General features: G+C 39.3%; 1 protein-coding gene across 9 annotated transcripts in view; it reads right to left on the reverse strand.

Moving 5' to 3' along the window:
- The window catches only part of col23a1a (collagen type XXIII alpha 1 chain a), a 197,263-nt gene that overhangs the window by 9,472 nt on the left and 160,052 nt on the right, over positions 1–27,739 (reverse strand). For 6 of the 9 annotated variants that reach the window (XM_041797294.1, XM_041797298.1, XM_041797299.1 and 3 more), the window contains 21 exons: positions 25,052–25,078; positions 24,941–24,967; positions 23,057–23,083; positions 22,336–22,362; positions 13,074–13,148; positions 10,957–11,073; positions 6,698–6,724; positions 6,555–6,581; positions 6,354–6,407; positions 4,295–4,354; positions 4,120–4,164; positions 3,933–4,001; positions 3,746–3,769; positions 1,634–1,678; positions 1,474–1,518; positions 1,299–1,379; positions 1,155–1,208; positions 652–726; positions 536–562; positions 382–441; positions 235–297 (listed from right to left, as the gene is read on the reverse strand). In XM_041797294.1, the coding sequence (XP_041653228.1) occupies positions 235–297; positions 382–441; positions 536–562; positions 652–726; positions 1,155–1,208; positions 1,299–1,379; positions 1,474–1,518; positions 1,634–1,678; positions 3,746–3,769; positions 3,933–4,001; positions 4,120–4,164; positions 4,295–4,354; positions 6,354–6,407; positions 6,555–6,581; positions 6,698–6,724; positions 10,957–11,073; positions 13,074–13,148; positions 22,336–22,362; positions 23,057–23,083; positions 24,941–24,967; positions 25,052–25,078 (1,056 nt within the window). Of the gene's footprint in view, positions 1–234; positions 298–381; positions 442–535; positions 563–651; positions 727–1,154; positions 1,209–1,298; positions 1,380–1,473; positions 1,519–1,633; positions 1,679–3,745; positions 3,770–3,932; positions 4,002–4,119; positions 4,165–4,294; positions 4,355–6,353; positions 6,408–6,554; positions 6,582–6,697; positions 6,725–10,956; positions 11,074–13,073; positions 13,149–13,440; positions 13,498–22,335; positions 22,363–23,056; positions 23,084–24,940; positions 24,968–25,051; positions 25,079–27,739 lie in introns of all 9 variants that reach the window. The other 3 variants (XM_041797296.1, XM_041797292.1, XM_041797293.1) reach the window with 2 other exon arrangements.

Consider the following 27,739-nt stretch of genomic DNA (forward strand, 5'->3'; position numbering starts at 1 on the left):
TGTTTGTTTTTTATAACTGCTGCTTTATAGGGAGTGATTTAATTGACCAATCAGCAGACTGCAGTGATTCTCCCTAGACCCGACAAAAGGGTGCCAAAGTAGTTGGATAGTTAAGATCAGTTATTTTGGCACCATTCCCAGCTTTTGACAGTGGAAAAGCCCATAATGGCATGCTGTACTGCTTGGTGAAAATGCACCATAGTAGGCATGTGAGTGAGCTAATGGGAGGCTTACTTTTTCTCCCTTTGCACCTGGAAGACCCACTAACCCAGGGGAGCCCTTCAGGCCATCTAATCCCTGCAGGTAGAGAACATAACATCACTGTATCATGTGCAAATTTAACACATCTTATGAAAATAAATATGAATCATCATTACTCACTTTGGGTCCAGGAGCACCACTGTCACCCTTCTCTCCCTTTAAACCGTATCCAGGCTCACCCTGCATGAGGACACATGGTGTGTAAGCTCCAAACATCACGTCATAACCTCTGTAACATACAGTTCTACTGTAAATGCCTAATCCTGAGTCTTACCTTGGGCCCTGGCATCCCATGCAGCCCCTGGAAAACAGAGTGCACTATGAGTTCAGCAACAGGATTACATGTTCCTTTTTTAACATGAGGGTTTTTATTGTGATACAAGAACTCACCATGGATCCAGGGGACCCGGGGACTCCTGGTGGGCCAGGTGGGCCAGGTGGGCCTGGCTGGGAAATCATCTGAACCTGAACAACAAAGACATAGTAGGTTAAAACCTTCCACCAAACTTGAGTCCGGGGTACAGTTTTTGGCTACACCATACTTCTACAGTCCAGATCAAACTCCTTGCTGTATTTCTTTGTCCAGAGGTTTTTTCATCATATGTCATGTATTTAGGGATCGTCCAGTCAATGGGGTCATTTATGTTTCTTGCTTACTGTGTGGTTTATTTCCAGCTGGCAAAAAGAATGAATGGGGCTAAATTAGTCACCAGTGAAGAAACTAGCTGTGCCCCTTTAACAGTTTTCCCCCCTCACTGTATCACACATATCCCTTCCAAATGAGTCAACTTGAACTGAGTTGAAGGAACTGAGAACATTAAGACTCTGTGAGTTGCCATCCTGAACAATCCACATACTGTAAGTGCTGTATGAAGTTTGTGTGTCAGACTGACCAGGTTGTCGTCCATTCTGCACTCGCCCTTCTCTCCTTTCTGACCATCCATACCCTGACACAGAGAGAGAGAGAGAGATGCTGCTGTTTATGTACTTCTGGACTATTTGTATATCAGAGAAACCTGTTTACTGTCTTAACTTACAGCAGGCCCAGAGAGTCCCATCTCCCCTTTCTCTCCCCTTTCACCAGGTGGTCCGACCACACCCATGTCCCCTTTGGGTCCCTGGAGGTTCAAACATACTTAACATTTAGCACAAAATGCTAACGAGGGACAGAATCTAAGATCAATCAAATACCATTTATCAGTCTAATGGTACCTTCTCCCCATCGACTCCTGCTGGTCCAGGTAAACCAAGCTCACCCTGCAAGAGAGAAAAACAAAAATCATTACAACACTGTACAAGCTTTAGCACAAAATGTACTTAGTTTTTTTTAAAGTAACTCTATCAGTTCATCAGCAGTGATGTAATGTCTTACCTTCTCTCCAGGAGGTCCTGGTGGTCCAGGTGGTCCTGGTTGGCCCTGGAGAAACAGAAAAAAAATCTAAGTGAGAGACAGGTACACGTAGACAGGTATGTTCTCGAAGCATTTATTTTGCAACTGCTATAATTATTTTGGGCCACTTGGGGGCAGTGTAAAAACGCTGTAACACATCCCTGGTGCATCATCACCTCTTATAGGGGACTTTAGAGCCAGCTTTTGATGCACAACCAGCGGGGATGGAAAAATATCATGAGCCACTTGCAGCATGTTTGCATTCAGTCTTTTTGGTTGGTGCGAAGTTAGCTTGCTTTCCTGCTTTCAGAGCTTTAAGTGCTTAAAGTCTTAGTTGCCTAAACTACTGCTGAAGAATTGTGAGAGTGAACTTTTACAGGGATGTTGGAAAGAAGACTAAAACTCACTGCAGCCTGAGAGGAACTCCAGTAAATATGCTCATGGGGTTTCCCAACTATGAAAAAATCTTTCCCCGTACATTCAGTCATAATACAGTGTTAATAAATAAAATACTGAGTATATACAGTCTAAATACATCTGCAATTTTCAGACAGTCACGTAGACGTTTAGTATAAACACGGCTGTCAATTCTGTTTAACGCAAATGTGGAAAAAAACAAGAATGAGGCCTGAAGATGGGCCAACTCAAAAGGAAACAACAAGGCTGATGGATTTCACAGAGCTGGCCTGACAGTAAACAAAGCTCTTTCAGTCTCTTTTTGCTGATCTCAAGCAACTTGAAGTAATTTTACCTTCCAAAGATTGTAAAACAGTGCTGAATGTGGTCTGTGCCACACAATGGCTTGGCATCATACTCTATCCTCTGATTGTTCTGATGAAACAGCTGCATGAATGTAGGAGGAATAAACATTCATACAACTCAGCTTCCATCCTATGTTGCCATTGATGCCACAGTGTCTTAAATCACGCTCCCTGACCTCTACATCCACAACATTACACTTGTTTCTTCTCTCTCCGAAATCCTCGTACATCTTTAAGTAATAAAAAGGGAACCAGTGTTGCCCCCCAGAGGTGTGCATGCTGATCCTCTCCTCTTTTAAAAATTCTACTGCTTTTGCTTGGTCTTGCAGCCATGACAACCAAAAGATGTTTACAAACAAGTGCTTGATAGAGGTTTTCCATCACTTGAAACAAAAGGTAAATAATCATATAAAATGAGTGAAATTAGCCATTAAAATGACTAATTCATGCAGGAGATTGAACCAAATTTATCACTGCTTCAAATTTAAACTTTTTCACAAAAACAAGTGAATTCATCATTACACTGCCTGGGTGGTCAATGAGCATACACTGCTGCATGGATATCACTAACACAGAGCTCAGTGTGTGATTTGCTGCCAACTGATCCATGCTCGCATGAGGCTTCTGATAAAATCCCAGGTTCATGTTTTCACCAACTTCTTTGTAACTGTCTCACACTGCTGTCTGCTGCTTTGCACAGGGAGCCCATTTCAGATAGTGGTTTTTAATCAAAAACACCCTCCACTGCAGAGATAGGCATCTGTTATTAGCATGTAGCATGGTAAGAATCAAAGGGTTTTGTGGATAAAAAGGAAATATGAACCTGAGTCTGCGGCCACTACGCAAGGGGTCTCCTGCCATCTTATTCCATGCAATCCCAGTGTGCACTCATTGAGTGACATGCAATAACCCATACAAGAAACACCATGCTGCCTTATAGTGAGTCAAATTTGATCCATGGCATTAAAAAAAAACCTCAGAACAATAAAACAAAGGCTGTTGTTTTTTCCGCATGATTAAGCATGTTTCTCAAGGCTTTATGTTATCTGACAGAGCAGCACAGCTGGACTTTATTTGCTGTAGCTGTCCATTTCATCCCAGGAGGAATACCCAAGTAAGCCTGGTGGGCTTTAGTAAACCAGAAAAACTCTTTAAATGTGGGCTGCAGAGTGACATCCAATACACAGAGAAAAACACACATCCATGAGAAGAGGCCAGGTGATGGATACATATAGGCTGTGTGTTTCTGCAGGCCTGTGAGAGCCTGTGCATTGTCATACATGTTAGTGACTTATCACACCACTAAAACCATGCAGACACAACAGCAGATTACCGAAATGCTGATGCTGTTGATGGCCTGTCAGGAAAAATTGTCAATGAGAAGAAAACTTACAACATGTCTCTTCGTTTTCTGGTCTTTTTTAGTGTTTCCTGATGTTTGACTTGAGATTCAAATATGAATACTTGATGGAAAATATGACCATCCATTAATCTGATTTTATAGCTCAAATGTAACTAACCTGGATAGCATCTAGAAGCTTCCCGTTGAAGTCAATGATGTCCGAGGAGCCTTTTTCACCAGGATAACCCTGTGGAAACACACAAAATGATTCATATATCTTTTAAAAGTTTAATGTAATCATATTACAAACACTCAGAATTATCAGAAGGACTTCTGAGTGTTATCACAAAGGATATTTTACATACCATGGGTCCCTGTAGTCCTTGATCTCCTATTTCACCTTTGTCTCCCTGTAAGATGTACAGATATGACATACAATAGTAAAGTACGTATTAACTTTTTTTTCTACAGCTCTGAATTATAATAGCCAAAGGAAGTATAAGTGCACATCACTGATAGAAATAGACAACAGTCCTTTACCTTTAATCCTGGAAGTCCATCCATGCCTCGCTCTCCTTTTTCTCCTGCACCTGGCTCGCCCTGGTCCAATACACAAACATTACATTTATTCAAGAAAAAAAAAACAATCAAAAAAAGAGGAATACATGAAAATATTAGCATGGAAAACAGCATAGGTGGACAGAACACAAAACAGTTACCATAAAGTAAAAGTACAACCACTGTGATTAAAATCAACTTAAGTGGAATTTTAATTTCTCACTATGAATCCACACTGTTAGACAGAACAGTGAAAAGGAGGAGGAGGAGAAAAAAATGAGTCGTGTTCACTTAAAAATCCAAAATTTCTTTTGCTAGAACATGTTTTAAGTTTTAAGTAAACAGTACTCAATCATTTTTTTGTCACTGTGGTGAAATTATTTGAGAAGTAGCCCTTATTCTGCAAAATTTCCCAGAATGCCTTTGGGCATTTTGCACCATGAGTGAAATTACCCGCTCAGTTTGAGGAGTCCCACCTGTGGAGAGCAACTTTAACGTGACATGGATGATTTTATTCATTATTAACTCACACTCAAGAATGTTCAAAATTAAAGTATGTGGAATAAGTGAAAACTGCAGTGGAATAGCAACATGTAGCAAATAAAATAAGTACTATACAATGTTAGAGAAAGTTGGATTTAAACAGGATTTATAAGAATAGGAGGGTTTCCACAGCTTAAATTAAAATAGTTAAGTTGAACATAAATGTAAAAGTAAAATTGAGTTGATGTGACTTTAAAATAATAAATTACCTGCTACTTAACAAATACCCTATTGAGTATCAATCAAAATTTGTTAGGTAATCAGTTTCCTCTAATATTTTGAGTACTACTAGCTTATCGGGGTTTGCAGTGTATTGAAAAATGGGTATTCATGTATGGTTTTCTAATTTTCTAATATGATTTGTCTTTCTCATCATAAGTAAAAATGAGAGAATATGAATTAAGTCAGATTAATAATTCTAATTGATGTCATTAAACTATATGGTGTAAACCTACAAATGTTTTTCTTATCTAGTTGAAAATCTGAAGTACAATTTAGTAAATAATAACATAGTTTTATATCAAATCCTTTCTACATAACTGTTTTAGTGAAAAAATAAAGTGAATTCCAGAAACCTCTCAGCACATGGCACTGCAAAACAAATACATAAATGTTCTTTCTTTAGTATTTTAATGTAAAGGGGTGCCCCAGGGGTCAGTCCTGGGGCCATTCAATTTAATTCTTTTTAATAATGATATCGATCAAAATGTGTCCAATGTACACTTTCATTTTTATGGTGATGTTTTATACTGCTCTGCATTGACCCCAGCCCAAGCTCGCTCATAGCTTTAACTCATTTTTAACACTGTTCAGCATAATTGTATAGTTTAAAACTTTGTTGTAACACTTTTAGAAAGGATAAAGCATAGGACTGACATGACACAAAGACCTGAAGCTTGTGACTTGGTCTCACTGGATACTTTAAAAATGATGCTGGATAAGTTTAGGCAGCCACATCTGGTTGTAGAAGTTCTGCTTGATTTATACTTTTTATGACTGTAGCTTAAACTTATATTTGCTTATTCAGTCATATTTCCTGAAGTGCGTGCATGTATGGCTGCTTATTGTCTGTCAGTAACTGTTTACTGGGCTGCTGCTTTTCTTGATAAGCACCTCTAAGATAAGACCTCCTTAATTTTGTAAAATGTTCATGGGTAATACATCCTTTTAAGGTTGTTTTGGCAATTTCATGGTTTTAAGATTTATTATGGGGCTTTTTATGCCTTTATTTACAGGGGCAGACAAAGGATAGAGTCAGAAACAGGGATGAGAGAGCGGGGAAAGAAGCCATGATCTAACCGCTAAGCCATCTGTGCCCTCAAATTCTGCAATTTTGCCTTTTATTGTCAATATGGGAAAGAAATATGGTAATGGGTTCTATTTGAAATGTTACAAAGTACAATACTTTCCCCCAAAATAAACTTGTGTACAAGTAAAATTGTTGATTGGAATAACTAACTTCTTACTTTTCAATGCTGGGAAGATGAATTATCTGTACCTTTATTCCTGGGGGGCCCTGTGGTCCTGGGTATCCAGGCTCACCATCTTCTCCCTGTCAGTTGATGATGTCAGAAAATCAAAGTAAAATCAAAAGTAAAAACTTTGACCATATATTCATATTTCTGCAGAACTGAAAGAGAGCTGATGTATTTGAGGAAATCAAGACAATTTAAGGTGAGTGATCTATTAAATATCTTACCGGCTTCCCTGGTAATCCCTGTGGCCCCTGAGAACAAAAGACATGTGTAACTATGATCATCCAGAGAAGGGAAAATCATCTCCACACCGTTATATCAGCACTGATATAAAACAGATGCTTTATTTTTGTCTAACTACACTCACCTCAAGGCCATCTCGACCAGGAAAACCCTGAGGAGGACAGAGGAGAAACTTAGTTCCTGTTTAATCAATCAATACTTATTAGTACAGTACGTTCCATATCTAACACAAAGTGCTTTTCATACAAACCAAGAAAAACACCCACACCCTCTTTCCCACAATTAATGTCCAAGGTAGAAAATGTATGTAAATAATATAATAATATAGCCTAATATAATAATAAAGGACTTGGTAAAACTAGATGCACTGATGAACTTAGAAAATGCCACCATGACTTTGGGGGAACACAAAAATTAATGTTAAAACTCAAGATTCAAGATAGGAAATAAGAAAATAAAGAATGAAGGTAATGAATGAGATAATACAAACGCAAGAGTTAACTCAGTAAAACATAACAAAATAAATTATTTAATTCTAAAAGATCATTTAGTTTAAGTTCTGGTTTCTTTCAAATAGCTAAAGACTTTGGCCACTAGATGTCAGTATTACACTAGACCTAGTGAGAACTTTGACCTTTAGTTCATCACTTGTTGCACCAATCGTATAGGGCCAGGGGGTTGACATTGATTTTAGGAAGATTAGACCCATGACGGCTTTGTATTTAATAAAAAAGTCTACAAATTTAAAATCCTGCTTTAAAAAAGAGGGGCCATATTTCCAGTGTGCATTGTTAAATTAAAGCAGTCACACATTTTATGCAATCACAAAAGAAAAGCAAATACTGTAGCATGGATAAAATTAAACTACCCTACAAACAGTGATAAATCACGACAATGTTGAGTAAAATACTAGTTCTCATTGTTAACACTATTATTTGAATGTGATCAAGTACTTGAGAAAGAAATGTTGATTTAGGCCACTAAAGGGGCATAACTTCTTATGGAGAAGTTTGCATTCTATCCTTTGTGCATTTGCTGATTCAATCATCTAACCTGGCATGCCAGTTGGATTTGTTTCACACATCCTTCAATCTACAGCGATTGGGAAAGGGCAGAGCCTTTGAAAAAAAAAAAAAAACTCGGAGGGTGATTGGATGAACGTTCTGTCTGTCACATCTTTACAGGCCAATCAGAGCCACAAAACATGACATCATTGCCGCTACCATGGAATAAACTTCATATAGAACTGCATAATGTAAACCATGGTGACTGCAAAAACGGTTCAGACAGGAGCTTTGCAAGATGGATTCACCAGTGAGAAACATGGAAAGGGGCGTATCCATCTGCTTTGCAAGGTTAACAATCATCTAAATGTTTTTAAATGTTGGTCAAATCTGTAGGTGTCATTAGCTGACAAATAAATCACAGGAGGATCACTGTCATGGTGAGGTGTGCAATCCCAGTGGGGCAAACGGTAACTGAGCTCTGTTGTCAGTCTGGCATTTAACTTTTGTTCATATTGTTGCATTCCAGGATCCATGGGGGATCTATTCCAACATCCAGTCAGCTGTGGCCGCTGTTTTTTATCTGTGGATTACAAATCGGGCTTTATGATTATTTGTATTTAATTGTTTGCTGTATCTTCCAAGGGTCACTGTCAGCATTCTCTCCAAAACAGTTTTTAACTATAGTTTCCATGAAAAAGGTTAAAAATGATTTGATTTTTAAAAATCAGGAGGAAGTTTTTTTCTTTAGTTGAAAAAAAAAAGGTTATGTGGAAAAAAGGATGTATAATTTCATTATACAGAAGCCCAAACTAATGCAAAATCCACATTTCTGACAATACCTTCAATTTTTGATGTAACTGCAGGAAAGTTCAAGAGAATAAACCTAGATTTTATTTGATTTTTTCTAAAATTTCTATCATTTAAAAATGCAAGTTATCTTTCAAATGGAGTCATCACCCTGGCTTACTCTAAATAGTCTGTGGGTGTGACTGGATGTTTGTCTCTACATGTCAGCCCTGTGATATACTGGCAGTTAGTCCAGTAAGTTTTAGTCAGATTAACACAAAAACTCTACCTTTTTTATCTATGCAACAAACAAGTATCTTGTAATTGGTTAAAAGTTGTAAAGATGGGTAAAAAGTGATAGAGGTGCAAAAACAATGGGTGGACAAAATAGTGACAGGGTGTTAAAATGTAGGCAAATTGATTTAAAGTGGCCAAAATCAGTTACAAGTGGCAAACATGAGTTAATGTGGCAGAGATGTTGCAAAAATGGACAGACACAGTTGTAAAAAAAATGGTTAAAAAATGGCCAAATGGGTAAAAAAAAAAGTGGCAAAGTAAGTTAAATTATGCAAAAATGGATGGACTAAGCAGTGGGAGGAGTTAAAAAGTTGCCAAAATAGGTTAAAAGTGGCAAAAATGGGTCAAAAGCGGAAGAGGTATTGCAAAATTCAATAGATAAACAGATATCTTGCAAAAAATGTCTATATGTCACTCAAAGAAACCTTTTTCCTGTTGTTTGGAGAAGGTGTGTGTAGACCTGGCCCAGGACTATGCATATAATGAGTTATAAGCCCTGGCTGTCCTGAAAGATACCCAGAGACCAAAGGAGTTTTCCACATCCACTTTCAAGCATCTGTACATTTGGCTTATTTAGGTAAACAGTATTATTGTGTCAGTTTGTGAGGGCCAGGTGGACGTGCACTGAGAGCAGCTAAACATCTGCTATGAAGTCATCCATGGCAGCAGCTTAGTGGGATCTTGTGTAAGAGCTCTCCAACCCACAAACACACACACTCAAAGTCACAAACGGTGCTATCATCTTCGCCTGATCACTGAGTTCACTGTGATAAACGTTCGACATAAAGTGGAGGTTATCAGCCTACCGCTCAATCCTCATATTTTACCATGATATGCAGAAGCTCCTCAGAGCTTCCCCAGCTGCTTTTCTTTCTCTTGTTCTCTGCCAGCAAACACAAACTGTCATCCAGATCTCTTCTGCTCTGCGCTCCTCTTTTATTCCCATCCTCAGATGCTCTGGCAGCCTTTTAACCTCTTTTCTCACCCCTCTTCCTCCTCCTCCTCTTTTGATCTCTTCTCTTCAGCAGCAGGATACAAATCACCGTTGCAAATAATTTCTGGCCCGTCTTTTATCCAGAGTGCAGAAAAAGGATGGATGAAGACTAGTTCAGATGTCAGATACCCTTCCAGTTTTAAAGGATAGTAAATGTACTTGTGAAAATGTGTTGTGAACTTTGATGCGCTTAAATATATTTATCAAAAATGTTTGGACTTTATTCAGTGTTCAGCTAGCTCTAGCTTTGATTGAGCTGTCATCCCTTTACTTTCCTCTTAACACACACAAATGATGCGGGACCCCCACGCTGGCGGGCAGGCCCGCTCACTTTCTCTCACTCAGCCCACTCACACATCTGCCCACAACATGGAGCGGCTCTTAGCGGCACTCTGCTTTGTTTTGCTGTTTGGGTTTTGCAATCCCTTTTGATCAACTTGGAGTCTGGGAATATATTTGAAAATCGACTAGGTTACAGGACGGGGCCTTCTCTTGGTCCCGTCTGGTTTTAGTCAGTGCCTGATCTGTCCTGGTTTTCTTTTTTTTTGTTGGTTTTGCAAAAAACTCAGTGAAATCATCATTTTTTTCATTTGAATCCCGCTGCTCTCCTGTGCCAGTTGAGGGTAACAGAGCATTCATTCCTTTTTCTGCATAAACAAAAATTACCTTTCTTATTCTCCCATTCTTTAACCGCAGCTTTTAGCGGCTGCTGCATGTGAGCAGAAGTCTGGGAAACAAAACTTAGAGAAACATAAACTGCCTCAGGCGAGGAGCACAACTATTGTTTGGCGAGGCCGGCAAACTGCCCATGAACCCGTCGTGGTGCCATATCTGTTTCAGGGGTGCACGTAGACACAGTGGTGGTAGGAGGGTGGGAGAATGGGGGCGTGATGGAGATCTTTGTGGCCACTTTCTTACACAAAACAGATGAGCAAGAGCAGAGTTGCTATTCTGGGAGCTTTTAGGTAAGCCGCAGAGCACTGGCCAACCCGGAAGAATGAGAATATGGGTTCACAGCAATTTACTGCATGGACCCTTAACCCCATAATAGATGTTCACGTACACACAAACACAAAAAACACAGTCAGTCCCACCCTGTGGTTAAACACCATACAGGTAACAGCAGACTCTGATTGCTGAGGTGTTTCAAGTGACTGAAGTCTTTGTGTGTAGGGGGTCGACGTAGTGAAGTGTGGTGTGCATGCGGGTCAATTCTTTCAATCAATCGATCTTTGTGAGCAGGTCTAGACTATACTCTTGTCTGTTTAGAAGGACTACATTAGGAAGAGAAGCTCTTACTGGCTCTCCGGCAGGCCCACGAGGTCCGTCCTTGCCTGTGTTCCCAGGGGGGCCTCTGGGACCCGGAGGACCTGGGGGACCAGGAGGACCAGCAGGTCCAGCCTGGCCTTGGTCACCCTGATGAAGGAAGCAAAGAAATATGAGAAAAAAAAATTCGGAGATGAAAAGGCATAAAAACTTCTCCTTTGACAGTATTCCTGTTTGTTTTGGTTTAAATGCTAAAACTGGCAGTACGCTTGACCATCCTGACCATCAGTGGAACTAAATAGCTGTGGATTGTTAACAAATGAAGGCCTTAGCATCTTTGTTAAACACATGAAAGACCCCTTGGCTTTCATTAGGAGCAGGCTTTCATGTGTTTGGCATTGAGGAGAACCTTCAGTCTAGCCACTCTGTCATAAGCCTAGATCAGTGGAGGGTGGCAGTGATGGTTGTCATCTCCTCACAGGATCTCTGGAGCTCAGTCAGTGACCATCAGGTTCTTGGTCACCCCTCTCACTAAAGCCCTTCTTCCTGATTGCGCAGTTTGGCCGGGCGATCAGCTCTTGGAAGAGTCCTGGTTGAGCCAAGCTTCTTCCATTTGAGTATTATGGAGGGCATTGTGCTCTAGGTGACCTTCAGTGCAGCAGAATTTTTTGTAGCCTTCCCAAGATCTGTGCCTTGCAACAATCCTGTCTCTGAGCTCTGAACTGCCCTATTGAGGAAGTAAAGTTCTTGAAGTTTCAGGCAGTTCCTTTGACCTCATGGCTTGGTTTTTGCTCTGATATGCATTGTCAACTGTGAGGCCTTCTTTAGAGGCATGTTTCTTTCCAAATCATGCCCAACCAATTCAATTCAACACAAGTGGAGTTCAATTAATGATCCAGAGAATCTGGAGGAACCTGAGCTAAATTTAAAGTGTTTTTGCAAAGGGTCTGAATATTTATGTCAATGTGATATTTCAGTTTTTTCAATATATATATATATTTCAAATTTCCAAAATTCTGTTTTCCCATTGTCATGATTGGGTACTGAGTGTAGATTAATGAGAAAATTTTTAGCCTCAGGCCGCAATATAGCAAATTTTTTGACTAATGATTTTTCCCCTCTGATATTGGCTGACATTTAGTCACAGGCAAAAACACATTTAAAAATATTGTCTTAAAAGATTAAACGCTTACAAAGGCAATCCAAACTGAGAACCTTTTATCACCTTATTCCCATCAAACATGTCTCTTTCTGATGAATTACACCTTTATGTTTGAATCAAATAAAAACCATTAACACCCCTAAAGTCTCACTCATCACTGGAGGGGATGAAGGCAGAGCGCTGCTTCTATAGTCACACTTCCTCTTCCAACGAGCTCTGCAGACATGTGGCACATTATGGTTCGCTTTGTTGCGGGAAAGCAACAAGCCCTTTCATGGAGACCTTCAAATAGAAGACTAAAAGCTTATTTCCTTTCACTCATAATTATTTTGTCTCTGTTAGGCTGAGGCTTGAACTAAGCTGAGACAGACAAAGCTATGCTGTTCTCAGTGTAATGGGAAGCACACATGTTTGAGCCTCTCTGGATGTATGTGGTTCGTCTTCCATGATTTTTTTTTTCAGATTTTTGCAATGCTTCAGAACTTTGGTACAAAACACTTCCTAAACATAAAAGCTCAAATATCAAACATGCAAATATCATCACACATGAAATCATTATTTTTAGCCACTCTTATTCTAGTCTTCCTCATGCAAAAAGGTTGACAACTAACCTTTTTAGTCGTGGTTTTATTGGGTAGAATCAACAGTATCAAGGGTGTTATTTCTAGATCTATTAATGCTACAAATGCCAGGACTGGATTCTGCTGGATCCTCTCATGTTTTTTGGCGATAGGTCTTGGATACATAGCTATTTCAAAACTGACCTCAATGATACTGCTGAGGACAGAAGAGGTCAGCTGTTCCAACTTAGCCACAATAAGTGAGAAGTGCTGTAAGATGGGGTTGTGGGTTCTGACAGTGCAAGAAGCATCTATGGACACAGGCCCTGAACAGATATTTTGGACTGGAGTTAAGACAAATGTTCTTGTTTCATAAGAAGATGCAGTTAATATGTTTAAAGTGCAAACATGCCTAGGTGGACGTCTACCTTCAGAAAGCGTCTCTGAAAGCTGCTCGACTGCTCTCCAGTGAGAAAGCCATGGTCATATCGAGGGAAGACCATCTGAAGTGTAAGACAAGCAGCGTGGACAGGAAGTAGAAAATCAGCAGAAAAGACAAGAGCACACAAAAAAAGAAATAAAAGAAATCAGAAAGCCACAGTCTGAGAGCACAGAATAGGAGGAATAACAGCTGCTGGAATACAGAGATGAAAGTTCAGTAGGCTGTGAAGCTGTCACGGGAAGAAAAAGCGTAAGAAGAGGCTCCCTATCTGAAAGAAAAGTGAGAAATTGGCATCAAGACCGACGGTGGAGACTGCTGGGAAGACTTAGGAGAGTTAGCTGGGAGGGACAAACCTTGATGGGAATCTGATTACTGTGCAGTCCTGCGTATGTGCTGTAGTTAGGAGGACCCTGAGGAGAGGAGGCGACAAAACAAAACAAAAAGGTAAACACTGGTTCATGATTTAAACCCCTCTGTCTGATGAAGAGTCCATTCCTAAATTCTGCAGATTTAATGGAACGAATAAAACCAAATCATCTGCAAATAGTGAGAGCTATGTTTCATTCCAACTGCTTTGACCCTTATGGACGTTCAGAGATTATTTTTCTCTCTAAAACATCTATTTAATTGTGTGTGTGGCTGTTCCATTTAATTTCCCCCCATCCGTCCCCTCTGCGACCAAACCAAACAGAGGCGGCTTGGCTCTTTCCAGCGGACAGACAGTAACTATGATGACTGTCTGTGGAGCTTGAAGGAGCAAAGTTTGTCTGCCGCCACAGAGCTGCGAGCGCTGCGCTGCTTCTCTGGTTGAGTTCCTCTCCAAAAACACATGGAGGGATGAGTGGAAGGAAGATGTAAAGGAGAAGGGGGGCGGGGGTGAACAGCAGGGGGATAGACGGTAGAGATGCTAGCTCACTCATGAGGTTCTTGTTAAAAGGCTGTGGTGAAGGCTGAGGTTTTCTCTGACGCCGCAGACCCCTCCTCTTTCTCTCTTTCCCTACTGTCACATTCATTCATTCACACCGCTCCCACCATGGAGACCACATACACAAATGCCCCTTCAACATATAAGAGAATAGGCTGTTTCACAATGGGTTTCCTCTTTACATTAGACTCTAGACTGATACTGAGACAGGCAGCCATTCAACCTTGGAGATCTGTCTAACAATGGCCTCTTTGGATCTGATCAGCAGGACAGAGGAGGCTTTGGCTGATAAATTTACTCCTAAAAATAAGAAAAAAATTACCTGATTTAAGGCTTTTGCTTTTGTTGCCATATATGACCTTTTATGATAGACATTTCCTCAAGTTTGAACACAGTAATTTTGTTTTTAATCGGTTCTGCCAGAGAATTTAACCTGACAAAACCATCAGACATGATGGATTGACAGGAAGTCCAAGGTTGATAGGGATTTAAAACCACTTCCTGTTTTTGGCGTGTACTGTCTCATCCTCAGAAATGCTAAAACTTAGGGAACTTAGGGGAAACTTTATTAGACTGAAGCAAACATATTTTGCCTACAGTGCCTGTATAAAGTATTCAACCCCTTGGACGTTTAACCCTTTAGTTGATTTTGTAAATCAGTCATGGTCTATATAATTTGTTTTTTGACAAAAACAAATTACAAAAAACCCTTGTTATTTTCAAAGTGAAGTAATGTCAATAAAATAAAAATATGTAATCTAAAATAAGTTACGGATAATCACCCCCTTTAAAGTGACTGACCTAATTCAACACAGACCGGGTCAACTGGTGCTAGTAGTCTCACAATTAGTGAAATGGGGATCACCTGAGGGCAGAGAATGAGTCCCAAGTGATTCTAGTATAAAGACGCCTGTGTCTGGAAGGTCCAGTCTGGGCTACCATTACACCATGAAGACAAGAGAACACTCCATCAACTCAGAGAAAAGGCTTGAAAAGTATAAGTCAGGGGAAGGATACAAAAACATTTCCAAGGCACTGAACATCTCCCCGGAATTCAGTTGAACCCATCATGAAAAAATGCTAGGCATATGGCACGTGTGTAAATCTGCCTAGATCAGGCCGTCCTCTCAAACTGAGTGACTGTGCAAGAAGGACATTAGTGAAAGAGGCCACCAAGACACCAAATTTTCCAGATATAACCTGCTTTAATCTCATATTGGCACCAAACTTTACACCATTTTTTTTGTTTATCTATGGGACAGGCTGGAAAAATTCCAGATAAAACTTTCAGGAAGTTTGATTGAGTTGTTATGAGTCAGAAAGCATAAACAGTTTCGATTTTGGGGCTGGGTAAATAGATTTCAAGGATGACCCTAGCCCCCCCATGACTCCGGCCTTGGTGCAGGCTGAGTCTATGTACTGATTATGTCTACCCAGTCTGCACTTTATCTCTGGATCTGTAGATTCTAAGGCACTAGCTGTTGAAAACAAGCTTAAAGCATTCAGGCACATGAAGTATTTCATTTGAAAACCAAGCTCACTATATCTGTTAAAAGAACCCCAATGCCAAACCTCATTCAGAAATTCAGTAGTTTTAGGAGCTGCAGGGTTTGTTTTGAACCAAGTTAGTGTCTCTAAGCGATACTCTGAGGTTTTTCTGGCTGCAGCTTTATCCAAAGACATCAGCACACCAGAAGCCTGGTCCAAGTCTAATATTTACCATTTGGCAAGAATACGCAATGCAGAGCAATATAAAAAGTCTAAACTCTTGCACAAACTACTACCTTGAAATCTGAAGGGATGGTCTGTGAAATGTAACGGCGTATGCCTTGATTGGAATCAGGAATTCAAGTTACGTTTTAGAGCCGCATCATAAATTCTGTTCCGCTTGGCAGGCTTGTCAAATTTACACTCCATTTGTGCTCTGCTGTAAAACAATAGTCGTTCAGTCTCATTCCAATACGCTTACACTCCTTAAAGCCAGCACTGTCAGGCTCCAGCTTTAAGAAGACTGATGGCTACACAGTCATTTCTAATTATTTCTTTAAAGCCTGTCATTTGTTGGATTCTTACTAAAGCTTCTGAGCAATAATCAAGAAAAACACAAGTGGCTGCAGAAGGCAATTAAGTCTTAATATGACATGCATGAGTATTTTGACTGCTAAAGTAGGTCACAGTCAGAGTAATGATCTTTATAAGGCAGGACATAGGCAAAATGAAAACTAAAATTTGGTTTAGTATTGCTGCCCAGTGTCACACAATATGAGTAAAAAATGGGAGGAAGAGGAAAAAATCAATGAGATAAATGATCGACCTCATTCACCAAAGACTTCCAAGAATTTTACTTTAATTTGTTCATAAGAAGATCCTTAGAAAAGTGTCAGGCAGATTCAAGTGTTATGCATTTATATCTGTATGAAGCTGTTCTTGCGTTTCAGAACACCTCACACCTTTCTTCTTAATTCTTAGAATACTTTGTCCTTTTACGTTGGAAGCTTGTCAGTGTTTTTCCTTGTTAACATGGAGAAATGCCTCTTTAATGTCCAGAAGGGCATGAGACTAGACCTAGGCTGTCTATAAGGGGGATAAAGGGGACAGTTTTCTGGGGCCCAGCCATATGAGGGGCCATGGAGGTAAGCAAAGTCATGGTCCATTGTAATGTTAAGCTGTGATAACCATATTTCCTTTTTAACCTGTATAATAACCACTCTTATCAAAGCAACAACATATTTTAATGATTTATTTATGCTGTAGTATATCACCTACTTCAAACTATAAACCTCATTTCTTAAAACAGAATTACCTTTCTTTGGTAATGTTAACAAAGTGGATGGGCATACTGAACTAAAACATTTAAGTCAGACTTCATAGTTAAGCCATGATGTGCAGAAATGTATGAATGCCAGAAAATAAGAAGAAACTGAGACAACTTCAAGGGAAAATATAAAATAACTGTGACAAAAAGGCAAAAATGTGTGAAAAGTGGAGACAAAAGTGGAAAAATGGGCTTTAAAAGTGTTGAAAAGGTATTACGAGTGGCAAAGTGGACATAGCAAGTAATGAAAAGTAATAGAAAGGGAAAAGAATTGGAATAAAAAGTTGTGAAAAGGGTTTAAAAGTGGACAAACTTGGAATAAAAAGTTGTGAAAAGGGTTTAAAAGTGGAAAAAAATGGTTAAAATAGGCAAAAAAAAAAAATGCAAGGGGATGAAAGTGGAAAAATGACCCTAAAAAGTAATAAAAAGTGATTAGACGTTGCAAAAATGGGAACAAAAAGTTATGTTAAAGGGTTAAAAGTGGCAACAGTGGGTTACCAGAGGCAAAGAGGCAGAGAGTGGGAAAAACGAGTTAAAATATGCAAAAAAGGTGTTAGTTGGCAAAATGGGTCAAAAGTGGCAAAAACAGGCAGAAAAAAGGGTGAAAAGCGGTAAAAAAGTGGCAAGTATGAGTTTAAAATGGCAGAAATGGGCAGAAATAGTGGTCAAATGGGATGTTTCGAAATAACAAAAATGGGTTAAAAGTGGCAAAAATGGGCTGAGAAAGTGGTTTAAAATGGCACAAACAAATAATTTCAACATCATAACAATAATAGCTTGATACTCTCTGCAGCTCCAAAATGAAAAAAAAAATGAGGTAACTGTTAGCACTGAATGCTACTGATCCAACCCACATACATCAACACAACATAATCCCTCAGGGGACCAACCAATTCTGAGGGCAGGCCTGGATTGCGGGGCCATATCTTTCATGTGTGACAGAGAAATCACATAGGACCGTAAAGAGAAGTAGACAGATATTGTGCATACTGGTTTTCAGAAAAACTTTAATAAGAGAGTGGATGTAGTGCTGACTGAATGAAACCCAACAGGCTGATTGAGTACGATTTCTATTAACACCAGTGGTGGATAAAAAAATACAGTCCATTAAAAAAAATGTTGGATTTTATCACTTGTTCAGACAGTGCTCAGCAGAAATGATGTAGGCCTGCATACCAATGTAATCATCAAAGACTCACATCAGATGAAATGAAACTGGGGGATAACATGTAGCTAAAATATTCAGAATGATTACAATGTGATGGTAAAATCTGGTGCTATAAAACAATGGAACATGTGACAGATTTATTATCTAAATACCTGTGTATGAAGGAAGATTATCGTGAGTATTTTTTTTTTTTTTTATCATACTCCTGTGATTTTATGAATGGGAAAGGAGCTGTGAAAGTCAGTCTGTGACTTACATTTTCTATCTGCCCCTGAAGTCTGTCAGGAAACAGGTAAAAAGAGTTTCAGGTATGCAGCTCTGGCAGCCCGGAATCTGCTGCAGGAAAAATTGAGTCTGGTGGTTCTGCACTATTTAAATCATTGTAAAAGTAAATCAAAGGTATTGGAATAAAGGTGTCAGACTGTAGATGTTTCTAATGATGACTTTTTGCTCTGTGATCAGGATTTCCATCTTTGCATCTGTTTATTTCTTTTCATATATGTGCTTCTTCTTTTCTTGGTGGTAAATACTCTTGTAAATAGGATTCTTAGTATCAATGATGTTTTCCTGTTTAAATAAATTGTACTTAATTAATTTACCCATCTTATAACCCTAAAGCTGTAATACTCCTTTATTACAGTTTGTAGTGTAGATCAAACTCTGCATTACTGAATGTTTTCACTAGGTTTAAATAGTGTATCTACTGATGTTTAGCAAAATAAATAATTAAATTAGACAGCAACATATCAGTCTTAAATGTGCTCAAGAATACTCCTGAGTCTTCTTAGGCCTTCCTTTTAGCCAAGAACAAAACCAGAGGAGAAAACTTTGGTAAATGTCAGAACCTTCTTGGGGTGCCATTAGTCTAGCCCCGTGTAGGCCTCCACTCTGGCTCAAAGTTTCTTTCTCACATACCATCTTCCACTCTGTCTACCTAGGGGATAGGGTCATAGCCCTCAGTCTTTTCTAGCCCTAACCCTACAACCCCCAAAAAAGCCTCAAAACTACAGAATCTTCTTGCAAACCATAAGAAAGTACCAAGAAGACATTTCTAATCTTTATCAAAGACACTGGTGAAGAGGCAAAATGGTGAATGGCCGTTATTGTATTTTAGCAAACAAATGAAAATAATAAGTTGTTTAGTTGTATGACAAAAGTTGTTTTGTGGGGATTTATTCTTCTGCTTTTAACTATTATTTTATTCTAATTGATGCAGTGCTCATGTAGTGGCACAAAGACATAAAAGTAAGGCATAAAACTTTAATTTTTTGGCCTTTGGGCCTAATATTTGGCCTAAACTAACAGTCATGTTTTGTTAAAATCATGCGGTTAATGAAAGTCAACCCTATAAGGATGGTTTAACTAAATAGTGAATAATGGCTTCATGGAGTTGGATAAATTGGCCATTATGCATGTTTTGTCTGAGTGGCCACAAGCCCTCAGAGCTATTGGACTTCATACAATTTAAATAAACATCTAAAATCTAGTTTTCTTTACTTAATCATTTTAAAAACTGATCACTTATCAACTGGTGCAGATATATATTTAATTCTAAGTGGCAGATCTACTTTATATCATAAAAACATGAAAATAACAGGCTTGGATGGAAAACAATGCATCTTCACGACCATATATTTACTTTGCATGTGAAGCAGTGTGACCTCGACCTGATAATATGTTCTAAACATAATAAAACTAAGAGAGTATTCAGGATTTAAAGCATACATGAGTTCTTCAAAGAAACCAGACTGTTTACCATGTGAAGCACAGGGGCCTTATTTTTAAACCACAGGGGATAAAATGGGAGATAATTACACAGATCTCATGAAGGCTGGATTGATATCACATGAAAAGACAACACTGACAACATGGACCAGATGTAAGATGGAGGTTATGGTGTAATATTAAAAAGAAAACATGGGTTGGTTGGCTGCTTTGGCTCGCTGCCCTGGCGTTGGGTTTTGATGGTGAGGTTTCATTTTTTTCCATCATTCTTTTTTATCATTGTTTTCATCTCTGGCTTTGGAGATGTGGGTAACTCAAACCTCATCATAGGAGTAGGATGATGCTGTTGGTGCAGTAACTGGGGAGGCTGCACAGTGTAAACACACTAAAAGACTTGTGGGTAGAAGAAAAAGTGACAAATTGTATAATTGTCTGTCTGTACACTACTCTGATTTTTTTGTCTTGCTCTTCACACTGGGCTTGAATTCCAAAAGATTGGATATGTATCTGATTTAGTTCCACATATGAAAGTGGCCTGATTTTGACAGGAACATTTTAGACTCAATGCACAGTTTACAGTGTCAGGAAAAAATAAGATAGGGGTCACATATGAGCAAAAAAAAAAAAAAAAAAAAAAAAAAAAAAAATCAAATTTGGGTTACTTATCTGCAGTGTGAACATAGCCTAAGAATTCAGTTTTTAAAAGGAGAACTTTATTCATGTATTTATGTTAGTCTGAGTGTTCATTAAAATTGTGAAAACAAAACAATTTTTTTTCTGATGAAACATAAAGTGTCTGAGGATCCCTGATTCTCCCTGGTGAGCCTCTTGGCAAGAAGAAAAAAAGATAATCAAAAGTTAAAAAGAGAAGCCAGTAGAGGGGGTTTTATGGTGAATTCTTTCTAATGTGCAGGGGGTGATGAGAAAATCGGACAATTTTTCAATTGGTTATTTTCCTGGTAAATGTTTTCCAAATGAGTCTGTTGTCTCAGTCACTAGCAATGTAGATTTCCTAAAACTACAGTTCCGTTAAAGTCCCTGTAAAGTGACATCCAAAAATTGTGTCTTGACACTCTAGATTGGAATAAAGTTGCTGTAAACATGAAAACACTGAGATTTATGTGTGACTGAATTTTGGATTCAGACTGTTAAAGTTGTTCATCTCTTTCCTGGCTTGGTTTAATTTGGTCAGGGCGAATATTGCAGCCCCCACCATGCAACCCTAACAATCGCTAAGCAGTTCATCTCAGTACAGTCTGTTGTTAGCTGATGTCATTGCCTTTACTGTAAGTCAATAGCCTGCTACATGCTGTGTTTTTATTGATTGCAAAGTAAATTGCCAAAATCTATCAACCATGGTGGCCTACAGGCCCTTAAAAGTATCATTAACAACAGATTTGTACCAGAAAACAGTAAGTTTAATCTCCAAGGTCAGGGGGAAGGCTAATTCCCAGAGTGCTTGTCTATTTCTCAATTGAACCAGATGCAGCAGGAATTAACATCTTTTTCCTAATTTGATTGGTTATATTTCTCATGAGTGGGTGTGGTTTCGGCTCATTCAACAACACGCCCACACCATGATAAAGCAGATTTTACTGCCTCATTTTTCATGACTTTGAAGCTTATTTTTTATAAACTTAGAGATGTTTTTCATGACTGATATTTGCCCTGATGGTTCATAAAACAGTGGTCTGTCATAAGATGAACCTAAAACACAGATTTTTGTTTTTATCTCTTTACAGGGACTTTAAGAGTAGAAAAGACTATAGATATAGATGGCATTACATCATAGTTGGGTGCAGGTGACATCATCTTTTCCCTAGCCTGCAACACTGTGAATACACTCCGATGCTAATGCTTGCAAACTACATGTCTTACATTGAATCATTAATATTAGCTGTCGAAGGATGATGGACATAGCCGAATACAGTTGGATTGTTGTCTTAATGAGTCATTCTCATTTATTTTTTAATGCTTGGCTGTATTGCCTGGTAAGAGATAAAACCCCATAGATACAATTGATTAAAGTTGACACAAAAATGATAAACCAAACACTTTGGGCACAATCTAACACTGTGGAAAAGGTCAACATAAATTTGAAGTTACATGTAATGAAGTGCTGACTACAGACATACACACATTTGGATTTTGGATCCTACATCTGGTGGCGTTCCCCTTGATGCTGACGGTATCTATAAAGCAGGATATGGCTTGGGCAATGGCCACTGTGTAATTGACAAGTGGCAACCAAGTCTTACAACAGAGGTTTGGCAATCCACAGGCTGGTCCCAATGTGGTCACTACTAAATCCAAAATATCAATACAGTGACAGGCTCAAAATGACTAAATGGAGATGAAAACCACAGTGTCCTGTCATTGTAAAGGGTATGTGGAAATGAAAACAGGATCCTTGCACAAACGGGAAGACAGAGCAGAATAAAGAGGACAAAAACTTGGGAGGAGATTGGAATGTTGAAGCATGTCTTTAAATTGCTTGGGAACAAAACACAATCAAAGGAAAGCCTATTTCTGACAGGTCACACAAAAAAAAACATTGCAAATGCACAAAAACTGTCAAAGCCATCTCATTTTAAACACCAGAAAACATGACTTACCCTTGGCCCAACGTCTCCTTGGTCACCCTGGGAGAGAAACAGGAAAATAACAAGTGTCAGCACTTCTAAATGCTGGACAGGCACATGACAAGGCATGAGCTTAAACAGATACTGTAAAGGGAGGCAGTGATGAGCATGAAAATATAACTTTGTGTGTAAAAGGAAACAGCTCAAAGGTCACTTGACCCCACGCCAGTTTAGGATGCTGAAAATTAGTGCAAAAACTATTTGATAAGCGGCAGCTACAATCATAGGAGAGCTGAATGAAAGTGGGGGTGCGCGTGCTGCAGATTTGTCAGCTCTCTGATGAGGATTTGGAGCATGATTACATGAAAGGAGCCAACTTTCCAAACCTCAGCACCATCTGTCCATTGCAATCGCAGCTAAATCCTGCTCACATGCTGTTTGCTTAAACTTGGGCCTATCTTGATGATTTCTGCTTGAATGCAGGATCATACACACACCAAATCACCCACTGGTGCGTACAGTAAATGACGATGCATGAGCGTACTCATGCACCTTCTGGGCAGAGGCTCAGAGCGAAAAAACATCTAGTTATCATTGCACCCAGTAGATCTATTTACTTCAGAGACATATGAGTCCAACATTACTAGCTGTAATGTACAGCTGGTTTGATGGGCAGCACAGCGAAACACCTGAATGTGGAGAACGATGGAGAGAACACCTGTGAGTGTTTGTCTAGCGGGGTTTTAAGGCATACCTTTTCTCCCTTGGGTCCCGGCAGCCCCTGCAGGAGAGAGCAGATAATCGGAGACAGTTGGTCAAATCATAAATCAGCCATCATACGAGAAACATACATCATAGCGCAATATATCTTCAACTGGCATCTAGCGGGGAGCATCCATCAAACGGTATGGCAAGGCGGTAATACCACTTAATGCAGCCATGCCATTTAGACTGCTCAATCACAAGCTCCATCTGTGTGAGTGCATTTCAAAATATGCAGCGAGAATCCCTTTTAAGATTTTCTTTGTGAGATAAAAACTGTTTTGCTAAGAGATAAAAGAGAATGGCCGATCTTTGTTCCTGTACCAGTCTTTCACTCAGAGGGGAGCTCTGAAGATGTGAAACGATAGAAACTTAAACAAAGACTTGTACCCTTACATATAGAAGTTATGGTTCTATGTTTGGACTGTTTACAAGGTTATTATGAACACCAGGCCCTGAGATGAGCTAATCTGGGCTCTTTCATCCTGATTCACTGGCACCACAACCTCAAACCTCAAAACATGCCTTCTGCAGACAGTCTACATGAAGACCTGCCATCAACTGTCTCTCCATCACTAACTTTTTTCACATCTCTGTTCTCTAAATTGTCTGTTCTGTCACTTACACCCCCCGTTCCCTCTCTCTGCTTTTATTCAGTTCCCCCCATCTCTAAATCTGCCATGAGATCTTCCTCAGCACCGCTTCTCTCTAATTTGTTCCCTCTTTCCTCATGTTATGTTTGTCTGGCTGACATTTAGTCTGGACTGGAGCTCTTACTGTGTTCAGGAGTTTGTAGGTAAGGAGGAGAGGGTGTGATGCAGATGGTAAGTTGTTTGTTCATGTACATGGGCACATGATGACAGGCAGCAGCTTACCTCCTGAACTGTTCCAGTTTCAGTTTAGTCTTTCTGATCTCAGTACTATAGTCTTATAATTGGATACAGCTTCATTGTCACTAGTTCTATTATTATTATTATTATTTTTGCACCACTGTTAATAATTTTGAGGGGAAACTGAAGGAAAGTGGATTTGGTGGATTCGGTGTCATCGGTCCTCAGCTTAATAAGTAAGGCATTTCTCTTGTCTGTGGTGCTTTAAATGCCGATTTACTGATGTATGCTAAGCCTCTGTCTCGTGACTCCCCTGTCTATAGAAGAGCATTTCTATTGACAGTAGAAGATTCTGGTCACAGGTCTGTTTAGAGCCTTCTTGGAGTTTTACAGCGGACCCTCAGTGATGGGGAGAGTCCTCTTAAAGAAGTGACCCAGCTTGGGGTCTCCTTTTGCAGGAAACAACAGCTTAATGGTGTTTGGAGAGGAGCAGTTCAAACAGCTCTCATTATTCTGTGAAGGGTTTACATTTCAGCAGATGACTTGTTTCTCTTGTTGGCAAAGAGACCAGAGAGAGAGGATGAAGGGAAGGGGATGGAGGGTACTATAATGACTTTTTAAAGAGACTTAGGAGGCGTCATATTTTTTCTCTTGCTTTTCCCCGTGGTGTGTTACCAATTCTCTCTGCTCAGCCTGTTCCCAAACTACACCTGGGTGTGTGCAAGGTTTCAGGGAGAGGTGATGGATCGTACTCAGAGGTAAAGTGCAAAGGGGATTTCGCCACTCGGTTCAGTTAAACCATGACTCTCTCATGGCTGTGGGCCATGGGATGACTAAAGAGGTGGAACAGGAAACAAGATGGCTACCGTAGGCTTTTCAGTCTAGCGATGCTCCCTTAGGTATAGTAAAAATGATTCATGAAGCATAGCACCAGTCCAAATAACCACCTGGTTACACAGTTAGAAAATATCAAGAGTATGAATGTTTCAACGTGATATAAGAAAAACAAAAACAAGACAACAAGTAGGGCCTAGGCCTAGGCTTACCTGGCTCCCCTTAGTTCCTGGAATGCCCTGAGAGGAGAAAAAAAGGCAAAGATTAAAATTTTGTGAGTCTTTCAAATTATATTTGACTCATTAAAGCATGATAATACTTACAGGTTTCCCATCCAAGCCAAGAGGACCCTGTCGAAAGACACACAAAAGACTAAGTTTAGGAGTACAAAAGTACAAAAGCAGTAAGAGCAGCTCACTCTGAGCCTAGAAAAGTTTCAGTCAAGTTCAACTATCTGAGAAATACACTTTCTCATTTCTTGTCTAGGTAAAGAAAAAGCCATCACTCTTGTTTTTTCTGAGGCTAATGACAAGTTGCAGCGTGGTCAACCTAGCTTAACACTTTGACTAGCAAAGATAGAAGCTGTGTCCGAAACCACACTACTGCTACTACTGCTACAACATGCTCAAACATACTGAACACTACACAGTTACATCCCATCGCCCTTAAAAAGCTTTTCATTTCCACATCCCAGGACTTTATAGTTTACACATTTATAATCAAGCTTTGTTGGCTAAGCTAGTAACAAGCTAGCATCGCTGTCAGTCCATAAATAAAATTAAACAGCTATCCAGTTATTTAAGTGTCATTTAACAACATTTACATGTACTATAGTAAAGTTACTTTTTATAATTACACTGATTGTTGGCTGGCTGATGAGCTATTATTGCACTAGCCCACTGGATTGTGCTGGGATTTATATACAAAAATATACACAATTAATTTAGAGCGGGGTTTGGCTGTTGACCACTACTGTGAGACACCGATTCAGTCAGAATGGAAGGGACAAAATTTGCAGGTACAGCGTTTTGAAAATTATTATTTTTTTAAATTCAGTTATACTCACAAACAACATTTGGCAGTTACACTGATGAAATAACCATTTTACAAACATTACAGACTAAGCAACATCTCATAAATAAAACAGACAGAAAGGTCAGAGTACTAATCTGGACTAATCTACATTTTGCTAAAGCTAATACATCTTCACTAGCTATGTAGTTACCATGACGTTGTAAGCCAGTGTAGCTAAAGTCAGCCATAACTACTTTTAAAACATGTTTAGCTTACACAAACATAGCTAAATCTGACATAGCCAATGTAGCTTTGTTTGCTTTTGCCACATTATATAGCTTTGTTACCTGAGTAGCTTATATAGCTTTGATAGCTTTATATTAAGCTACATAGCTATATTACTTATGTAGCTTTGCTAGCTTTGTATTTAGCTAAGTTAGCTATATAACTACACGTTGCTTATGTAGCTAAGCTACTTAAGATCTTTTTTTTTTCCTTTTAGTAAGACTTGAACTGGAGTTAATGTGTTTTTAACTCTTATTTAAAATTAGACTAAACTAGATGTAGACACTGGAGGTGCAGATTAAGAGCTGAAGGCTATTTTTTTTCTCATTTCATGCTAGCTTAGCTAACATCCTACTGTTTCAAACTTTACATGTGAAGTAGGCTATAAACGCAGGAGATGTGTCAATTTTATTAACTCTTAAAACCAACTGTGAGTGCATTTCTTTCCAAAGTGAAATGATTTCCTACTATTTTCTGCCAAATTATGCCAAGAAACTTTAGTTGCTATGAAAATGTAGCTAACAAAATGAAGACAACTGTTGTTTCAGTTTACTGAGAACAATATATTTATCAGAAACCAGCTGTTATTTCTAAGTATTAAATACTGTTTGAGTTTGTCTCCTTATTTCTTAGGAAACAATTTAAATAAACTCATTAAAACTGCTAAGAGGATTTGGAAAGGACATAACAAGTGAAGACAGGAAAAGCGTGCTTGTAAGCGAAGAAGAGAAACAGCTGCAATTACTGGAAATTACAGGATTAAGAAGAAGGAAAAGGAAGAAATTGTGTCTTTTAGTTTATACAAATGTTCAGTGTATATCCTGTGATGTGTGTGCGTGTTTGTGCATTTATACACTCCCATAATAAGACATTTCCAGGTCGTTGTTGTTCATAATCATTTGTTGATGTAGAGTACGGTATCAGGTGGGATGGACTGTGAGAGGATTTGATCCAGCTGGATCAAACTTCCACACAAGCCCACGTCTCTGTGTGTTTGCAGTGATGAGATAATCCCACAGGCAGTAAAGTAGAGTCCCTATACAACCTCAGCCCGGTGCCGAAACAGCAGTTGAAGTTGTCCACTCTGTTTACCTCAATAAAAACAGCCGAGCAGTCCTTGAACCTCCTCTGCAAAGCAACACTCAGTTCAAAGGCACAAACCTTTACATCCCTACTCAAACAAAGAGGAACTCTTGGATCAAACTTTCCTAAAACACTTAAATGTGATGTAGGTGGTAAAGGCTAATGTTGACTTCCTCCTTAACGACCATACTTGATGTTAAGCTAACAGTTTTCACAGGGTCCCGGGAGTGGTGGATTGCTCTACCCTTCACAGTCCTGATGGCTCTGTAGAGTGGAAACCATAATCAACAATCAACCTCTCTGGCCTTGGAAGGCTTATATAAGTCTTACTTTCCCTTCATCTTAAAGCTTAACCATACCCATGGGTGCTATCCGGCCTGGGGTCCTGCAGTGAAAACCCACCGCAGTGTCATCGCTGCCTGCTTTGATAGATGGACAGTAGGCACATACAGACGAAGGAAAGGGATGCTCTCATTAATCGTTTGATGCTCTTTTAAAGTCTTGTAACACTAAGTAAAGGCTCTTTAAAAACATTAGTGGTTGGTGTGTATAACAGAGATTTATAAAATGTACAGCAAAAGCCTTTGAGTCTCCCTCTATGTCTTTTTGATTAAGTGCCCCTTGTGAAA

Source organism: Cheilinus undulatus, linkage group 10 (assembly GCF_018320785.1).
Source record: "Cheilinus undulatus linkage group 10, ASM1832078v1, whole genome shotgun sequence".
Lineage (NCBI taxonomy): Eukaryota > Metazoa > Chordata > Actinopteri > Labriformes > Labridae > Cheilinus > Cheilinus undulatus.